The sequence below is a fragment of the Trichechus manatus genome, unplaced genomic scaffold, assembly GCF_000243295.1.
Source record: "Trichechus manatus latirostris isolate Lorelei unplaced genomic scaffold, TriManLat1.0 scaffold00073, whole genome shotgun sequence".
Classification (NCBI taxonomy): domain Eukaryota; kingdom Metazoa; phylum Chordata; class Mammalia; order Sirenia; family Trichechidae; genus Trichechus; species Trichechus manatus.
In genome coordinates, this window is record NW_004444009.1 from 4,932,252 (window position 1) to 4,941,172 (window position 8,921).

An 8,921-nucleotide genomic window follows, 5' to 3' on the forward strand; every position below is an offset into this window, starting at 1 on the left:
CACTGCCAACGAGTTGATTCTGACTCACAGCGACCCTACAGGACAGTTCTACTGCTCCATAGGGTTTCCAAGGCTGTAATCCTTACTGAAGCAGAAAATTGACCATATACATGTAAACTAAGCTTTTCTTAAGTCAGAGAGACGCTTAAACAAAAAAATGTACTAAACAAAAAAAAAAAAAAAAAATATCCACTGCCAACGAGTTGATTCTGACTCACAGCGACCCTACAGGACAGTTCTACTGCTCCATAGGGTTTCCAAGGCTGTAATCCTTACTGAAGCAGACTGCCACATCTTTTTCCCATGGAGCAACTGGTGGGTTCGAACCACCAACCTTTCGATTGGCAGCTGAGTGCTTTAACCACTGCACCACCGGTGCTCCTCTATTCCTATACTCAAGTTTTCTAAAATTGAAATGTTAGTGTATGTATATATAAAAGCCAAAGAGGAATAACAATGGGGAGGAAACGAAAGTGTCAGGAGATGATGTGGAAGGGACAGGCAGAGGGCAAATCACTAGATACTGTAGCTTTACAAACTATGCTGCAAAACTTTGACTTTGTAGTCATTGGGGAGTGTTATACAAGGGAGGACCGTCATTAGATTCCCATTTAGGAAGATGACAATAATAAAAGCCTGGAGAATGACTGGAGAGAGATAAGACTATAGGCAAGGAGACAAGAAGAGGCTGTTACTGAAGGCCAGTCAGAGGAGAGCCCTAGAGCGAGGGCAGTGGGAGTGATGATGGCCAGGATTTGAAGATTTTAGGGATATGTAGAAATAGACATTTTAGGAAGTAAAATTTGTAGGATTTAGTGACTGAGTAGTGATTAGGGATGAAGAAGGGAAGCAGCCTGAGGTGACTACCAAAGTTTCTGCTTTGGGAGACTTGGTGGGTGGTGTTTCCACCATTCCAAAGAGGCAATTTAGAAGTAAAAGCATCCGAGGGGCATGGGGGAAGAGACAGGTGGTATGTTCAGTTTGTGACATTAGGTTTGAGATGTCCCATTGGGCACTGTGGTGAAGGTACCAACAGGCGGTTGGGTATTACCTTGAAGGAAACAGTTTCCTTTGCTAAGAGGAATTAAGGACCTCGGGTGGCACAGTGGTTAAGAGCTTGCCTGCCAACTGAAAGGTCTGCAGTTCAAACCCACTTGCTTCATGGGAGAAAGGTGTGGCAGTCTGCTTCCGTAAAGATTTCAGCCTTGAAAAACTTATGGGGCAGTTCCACTCTGTCCTATAGGGTTGCCGTGAGTTGGAATCAACTGGATGACGACAGGTTTAAGAAGGATTAAAAATTTGATTGGAGAAAAAAAATGAGTATCGAGTTGATTAATTTCACATTCAGTTGTGCCTTGCACATAGGTTCTTCATTTGGAGAAGGAATGGAGTGGTGTTGGTTGGTAGCAAGTTTCGGTGGGCATCTATTTTTCTGAACTTAACATTTAACATGACTTAGAGTAGTAACAAATTTTATAGAATTAAAAGGTACCTGTGAAGGTAATTTTTACCTATCTAGGTAAAAATGATACTGAAACCATTCCAGAAAGGGAGCTCGTCAACATTCTTACAAATATAGTCAAAAGAGAGAGTAGACAGTTTTGCCTGGTAACAATTCATCAGACTTCTGTGATTGTTTCCAGAAATAGAGAAATATTTGACTGCTCAGCAGTCTCTTGCACAGTGAGTGATTAATGTTAGAAGCTCTGTTTCATAGCATTAAGTATTAGACTTGCCCTTCTTAGTTTTAACACAGTTTAATGTAGATGTGAGAAACCCAGAAAAAGATAGTAGTGGAATAGAGAAATCTTAAAGATGATAGTGAATCGTTCTTTTCAGATGAGCTTCACAAGAGGTTTATCTCTTCGGGGCATGTTTCCCTACACATAGCTTCCATGCGTATTGAGGATTCAGGATTGGTTAGTGAAACAGATCCTGATTAGGAATTCTACAGACAGAAATTGCTTTCATTTTTTTCGTTTTCAGAATTGTAGCCAATTCTAGGGTTTGTCTCTACCTAAGTTTTAAAAGAGATTGTTTTGATACTTGGTCAGGTTTAAGTAAGTTTTCCTAGGTGTTCTCTTGTTTTCCTGATTATGGCCCATGATCAGTTCCTGCTCCAGGGCACCTGGTCTGAAGAGGGGCCTAGCTCCTGATTCACTTAGTAACTCAAATAACATTTAGTTGCCTACTGTTTTCAAGACCAAGTAGTTTAAGGTTTAATGCTCCATGAGAACTATAATGTAAATACACCATAAAGCAATGCTATTTTCATCCTACTTGTCATTCTTCATTCCTAACTATTGTCTCATATTAATGCTAAGCATTTTCTATGGTTTGCTGAAAAACAAGTTCTTTGTCAAAGAAATGCCTTCCTTAAAAATGAGAAATCAGTGTTACGTCTTATAAATCTAATCCAGGAACCTTCTACCATAAAGTTAACTGTCTCAATTTTTTTTAAGATAAAATTAGCAAAAATAAAGGCCAAAAATGTCCCCTAATACTGATTTGTTGCTTTCTTCGCTTGACATTGAAGTTCTGGCATTTAATTCTACATCTTGATCTGCAGCGAAGTGCCCTGAGTACTCTAGTTGTTGTAAGCCTTGCCACTCAGGCATGTCATGGAAGAGTCATTTCTGCCAAAACAGTTATAGTTAGTAAATTCCTCAGTGATAATTTGTGTTGTTTCATAACTCTATGTTAAGACCCAGCATACAGTAAGACACTATGGTCTAACAAAAAAGAACCCGGAGTTAGATTCTAATAGACTTGGCTTCAAATTCAGGCCCTGGTGATTACTAGCTAGGTGACCTTGAGTGAATTACTCAGTCTGGGATCTTCAGTTTCCTCATCTGTAAAATGAGGATGACACCTACCTCATGGCATTACATGAGGATTCAAAAGGATGATGAAAGAAAAGTGCCTGTAAAGTATCTGGAATATAAAATGTTCCGTAAGTGGTATTGTAATTTAAAAATATTACCATCCTCTATTGTTGATGTGTTGTGAGATTGTTAACCATTGTCATAGGGCAACATTTGTAGTAACTGTTAAATGGGAGACTATTTTGTCCTGTAAGCCTTCATCTTAAGTGAGAATAACAGCACAATTAGAAGAGCGAAGTCAATGTCACTTAAATGTGTATGTAAAAAAAATTTTTGAAATGGCGTATCTTTGGCTATGTGTATTTTCACCAAAAAAAAAAAAAAAAAGTTGAGAATTTAGAGGGTTAAAATGTTGTGGGGTTGTTAACCAATGTCATAAAACAGCATGTGTGTTACTGTTATATGAGAAACTATCTGTTCTGTAAGCCTTCACCTGAAGTACAATAAAATATTAAAAAAAAAATATATTACCATCCTCATTGCCCCTGCGTACTTTAGGCCCAATTCTAACTGACTCCAGTGCAACTGCTGCAATGCCTAAGGGCCTGCTCAGTGCCAGGCATGGACTAGAAATTTTACATAAGCTATTGCATTGACTATGAATTGTTTATTCACATTTCCAGTTAAATTGGTCTTATTACTTAATGTTCTTGTCTTTTTTTTTCCTTCCACAGGAAAATGGGCCTTACTGTACATCTTATCCACCATCACCAGATTTGTGACCTGCCATCTTTCAGTGCTGCTGGTTTCTAAGAATTCCGCTTTCTCCATGACTCGCTACTTATTGAAGTGATATTCATTTTTGCTGTACAGATCCAGAGAGTCTTTTGTGCCCACCTCTCTGGTATTTTTTTATTGACTGTATATTTTCTGGCACATAAGCAGTCTAAAAATGTAGGCCACTTGGAACTACACAGTTATTTTAAATTTGTATATTTGTATCAAATGGAAATGTTCATTTTTAGAGAGTTGTTAATAGAAATTGGGGAGCAACTTTTTGAGTATCTTCAGTTTCCTGAAAAGACACTAGAGTCTCCATTAGACAAGCTACCAATATTGTTCGCGCCATTTCATCAACATTGCACACTTCTTTTGTTTACTGAAATATTTCTCAAAATATGTAGAACAAGTGTGTGCTGACCAGATGCCTCGTTTGCTTCAGATCCTGGTGTTAATACCACTTACATTTTATACAGATAATTTGGTTATGATAAAAGAGAATTATCCAGGACCAAGAATATGGAAGTGTATCTACTGGTCAAAAAAATCAGAATTGTTACCAGTTGTTACCAAATATAGGATTTGGAATTTTACTGTAGCGGTCTTAGTTCCTTGGATTTTATGATTATTAAGATTGCCACCATTCTTGTCTGAATAATAGGGGAAAATAAGAAGGCTGTATCTTCAGCCTTTTTCCTCTAATCATGAGTGACTTGGTATTCTTATTCAAAAGAGCTACACAGACTAGTACTCTTAAGTGAAGAACTTCTCCCAGGACTCCATCAGAGGGCGTTTAAAGAGTGTGCTGTCTTCTAGAGTCATGAATATCATTTGTCTCTTAGTGCTACTACCTAGGGCATTTTGTAGAAGAGTCTCTTGTGTTGTGTACTTCAATATGGAGGAAGTGTGTTAAATTGAACAGAGCCAGGGACCTGATAATTGTCTTTTTCCCAGCCCACTTTGCCACTCAGGCTCTATTTGTGCCTTAGCTTGCTTATAAATAAAAATTAGAATTATGCTACCTACCTCACAGAGGTATCACAGGGATAGCATTTAGAAAGTATTTGGATGTCTTTGGATAAAACAGTAGAGAAGTTTGTGTGGTGGAGTGTCTAGTTAGTTTTTAAATGGGAATAAATACACATGAGGAAGTGCTACAAGCCACTCCTCTTGTCCTTGGCACCTTTTGAGTGATTTTTCTTTCATGGGACAAGAGCTGTTAGTTCAAAATCCCAAACATGAGGACCTCTTCCTTCTCCAGAATTTCTTCTGGCCCACTTCTCCCCCAATGCTGCACTTTTTAACAAGAGGCATCTGTTAGCCATTTTAAACATTTTTTCTTGAATTAAGGTCAAACCATTATCATTTCCATCTGAGTGCCTTCATCCTTCTTTTGATTCCTACACCCACCCCCATCTCCGTCACCCCATCATGTACATTGGCAGTTCACAGAAGAAACAGTGGAACTCTTCTATTGCAGTGTGCTCAGGATCATTGCTTCCAAGAATCTCATTCCCCTATACCCAAATTAATTCCTCAGTGGGGGGAAAAGAAACATACTTCTCTTCATTTATGATAGGAAAATCCCCCTGTATTTGTGTTAACCCCATCCTTTATTTTCCCATATAAACAAGAAGGGGTTTTACATTTCTTTAGGTAAGCGCTCTTTTCTTGTACAGGTGTTGGACGTATTTGCTTTGTGTCAGAAATCAAAATCAGTTGTTCTTGTGTATGCTTGTATGTTAAGGTCTTCCTGTTTTGTTCCCTAGGCCATCAGGTCCAGGCAACCAGTCAAGTGTTGGGTGTTAAGTTTCCCCTCAAATAATACTCCTTTAACCTCTTGAGCTTTGCGCCTTCAAAACCTGAAACATTAGGCTCATCCTGTCAATTGGTAAATCATATTTAAGGTATCTTTTTCACTAGAAGCAGCTATAAAAATATGCCAGATTTTCTGTGTTAAAGCTGGACTAGGCTGCCATAAGTTGGCATCTGTCCTGAACCACTTCCTCTGTAGAGAGGGGCGGATGACTCAGTAAGCAACGTAAGCACAGGCTTACTTGTGCTTGCTTACTAATCTGAAACTAAAGTGAAACTCATGAAATTAGTAAGTAAGCACAAGTAAGCCTGTGCTTACCTTGCTTGTTGGATAATCCTATCCTGTCTATAAATAATAGAGACTACAAGCTACTTTGACATTTGAAAGGAAGCAAATTTATATATACAATTTCTTACAGGCAATAATTTGAAAGGATGTTCCTTTGCTATGTTCGTACTACATGTTTAGTAACACAAGCAGGATTCTACATATGCTGAGACTCTTGTACAATTGATGTCCTAAAGTATAAAGGTGGTATGAGACTATATACATATCAGTAGGATTTCATAATTTAATGGTCACTGAAAATAAGGGCCACTCTTCTCAATGAAACTGAATTTGTTATGGGACCAAGTTCGTGTTTTTATAGTTGTCAGAAGTGTATGTATTGAAGTTATTTCAGTGTACTAAATCCTAGGAGGGGAAACATAGTGACATTGGTATTGAAATGATTAAGTAATGTTCAGTATATATCTGCCTTTGGCAAAAGGTTAGATAGCCTGGATAACACACACCATTTTCAAGGACACATTAGAGGATAAAGGGGTGGCTGGGTGGAGATGACCATTAGCATCTGATGTTGATTCAAAGCACTACCGCGTCTTAATTAAACTTTGGCTATGCCAAATGCTAGTTGAATTGCTGAAGACACAACTTATACAAAATATTAAGTTCATTAATTCATGTGAGGCATAGTATGATTTTTCACAGCAAATACATTTCTAGCATCAGCATATGTTTGGATTCTTTTTAATTCATCTATATCCAAGTTGCTTGATAGTGAAAATGATCTCTTAAAGCTCGGTCTTTATTAGACTCTAAGAGAGCAAGTGGTTCATATTTTAATTATTTTCTTTAATATGTTTTATTGGCTGATGCTCTGTTTCTTTTATCGAAGGAATCCATCTACAGTATTTTGAGAGTAATCAACACAGGATTTTTAGAATATTTTTGGTAGGAAAAACAGATGTAGATTTTTGATCAAGTTTCTGAAGTCTAAAAGGAATAAAATGTCTCCCCTTTCTATAAAGATAATTAGTACAAAAATATGGCTTGCCTATTTCTGCTTGTCTTCTATTTACATAGATATCATTTAATGAATTCAAACTATAGGTAATCATTCAGTTGTCTTTGTTACCATTAACAGGAAAGTGATAAAATGTAATATTAAGTCCAAGCTAAAGATCACCCTTTTTGTTTCCCTGATACATTGTGTATGTATGTACGTACAGTTTGAATTGCTTAATATGTAAACAGAAATTAGAATTTGAAGTACCGGAAACTGGTTCTGGGAACAGGGAATTGACTGTATTAAAGACCAAAAAGACTACAAGATAACCTCTAAAATTGGGTTAGCCAGGTGAGTTGCAGATTCTAGTTGTCTTAAGTTATAATCAGCATACACTAGGGTACTTCCACTGTACTGAGACTAATGCAGCCTTATGGTGTATGTTTGACTCTTGGTTTGCAGTTGCCTGAAAACATGAAGGAGGATGAAGAAAAGTTCTACCTATAATCTAGATCATACCATAAACCCGAGATGATGAGTTGCCTACTAGCTCTCACCATATATATATATGGTTATATATAAATATATATATGTGTATGTATATATGCACACACACACACCATAATCTGCCTTGTTTTACCTTCTTTGAGAGAGTCATTTCTGTGGTCCATGTTAAAGAACATAGAGCAATAAATAACACACTTCAAGCTTTGATTTTTACTGAAATAGCCCTTAAACAGATGGTATCAGGATCATTTTAAATATTAATAGTTCTCTTGAATATTAGTTGTTAACTTTGTTTCTCTACTTCTGAGGACAGCATCTTTGAGTCTTTTTAAGTACAGTAAGCCCTGGTGGCAGAGCAGTTAAAGCATTCAGCTACTAACCAAAAGGTCAGCAGTTTGAACCCATCAGCCTCTCCATGGGAGAAAGATGTAGCAGGTCTGCTCCCTTAAAGATTGTTGTTGTTAGGTGTTGGACAGGGTAGAACTGCCCCATAGGGTTTCCAAGAAGCAGCTGGTGGATTTGAACTGCCAGCCATTTGGTTAGCAACCAAGCTCTTAACCACTACACCACCAGAGCTCCCCCTTAAAGATTACAACCTTGGAAACCCTATGGAGCAGTTCTACTCTGTCCTGTAGGATCACTATGAGTTGGTATCAACTCAACAACAGTATTTTTTTTTTTGTTTGTTTTTAAGCCTTAAATGCATAGAACCAGTAGATTCAAGAAGAAAAGCCTGGACATTCCTTAGGTGAATTACATTAACAAAATCATAACTACTGAATATGATCTAATGTTTTTGTTGAACAGTTAAAACTAACACATTTCATATACATAATCATTTTTTTTTTTTTGAAATGTGTTTCATTTCGTCTAAGCACTGTACAGCATAAACTGAGCCAGGAATTTGTCAGACTAGATTTTGTGAGCTAAAATATTTAAATAAGATCTTAACATATGTAAATAATTTTAATTGCTATTGAGTAAACGAGACCTAAGAATGTAGTAATTAACACAGCCTTAAAATTTGTTTATTCAAAATTCAGAAGGCTTTTTTGAATGTTTTTCATTTTAAAAAATATTTTGGTCTTTTTGAGTTAGAAGTTAGATCCCTTTTAAAGGGAGTCCCACTCTATGCTTATACAGCCTGCGAAGAACCAAACGTAAAATGTTTATATTAAAACCCAGTATAGGGTATGTATTTATTTACACCATGCTGTTGTCTAATCACCAAAGTTGAACCTAAAGAGTGGTACAAAATGCAGTGAGTTTTATTGTCAACGTTCCCTCTGAAACCGAGATCAGTGCTTCTTAAACTTCCGTTGCATATATTAAATCACCTGGTGATACTGTTAAAATGCAGATTTCTGAGCTGGTAGGTCTGGGAATGGGCCCAGGATTCTCAGTTTCTAACAAACTCTTAGGTGATATCAGTACTGTAGGTTCCCAGACCACTCTTGGCATAACAAGAGCCTAGACTATATTTAGCTTCCATATTTTCCCTGTTGGGGAAAGGAGACAGCGCTATCATTTTAATTCCTTCTGTGGGCCAGTTGCTGCCACACGTTATTTCATTTAATCCTGCTGCACGTCCCGTGAGGTAGGTGGTAATAGAACGAATGTAAGTGACTTGCCGGTGGCCACACACACAAACACAGAGCAGTGATTCTCAAACTTGAATAATACAGAACCCCTTTTAATAAGGAAA

General features: G+C 37.4%; 1 protein-coding gene across 3 annotated transcripts in view; it reads left to right on the forward strand.

Annotated features, from left to right (window-relative positions):
• Positions 1 to 7,643, forward strand: part of GDAP2 (ganglioside induced differentiation associated protein 2) — a 115,370-nt gene extending 107,727 nt beyond the window's left edge. For 2 of the 3 annotated variants that reach the window (XM_023734868.1, XM_023734869.1), the window contains one exon: positions 3,560 to 7,643. In XM_023734868.1, coding sequence (XP_023590636.1) covers positions 3,560 to 3,607 — 48 coding nt within the window. In that variant the 3' untranslated portion in view covers positions 3,608 to 7,643. The remainder of the gene's footprint in view (positions 1 to 3,559) is intronic. The other variant, XR_002824691.1, reaches the window with a different exon arrangement.
• Positions 7,644 to 8,921: the final 1,278 nt, after the last annotated feature.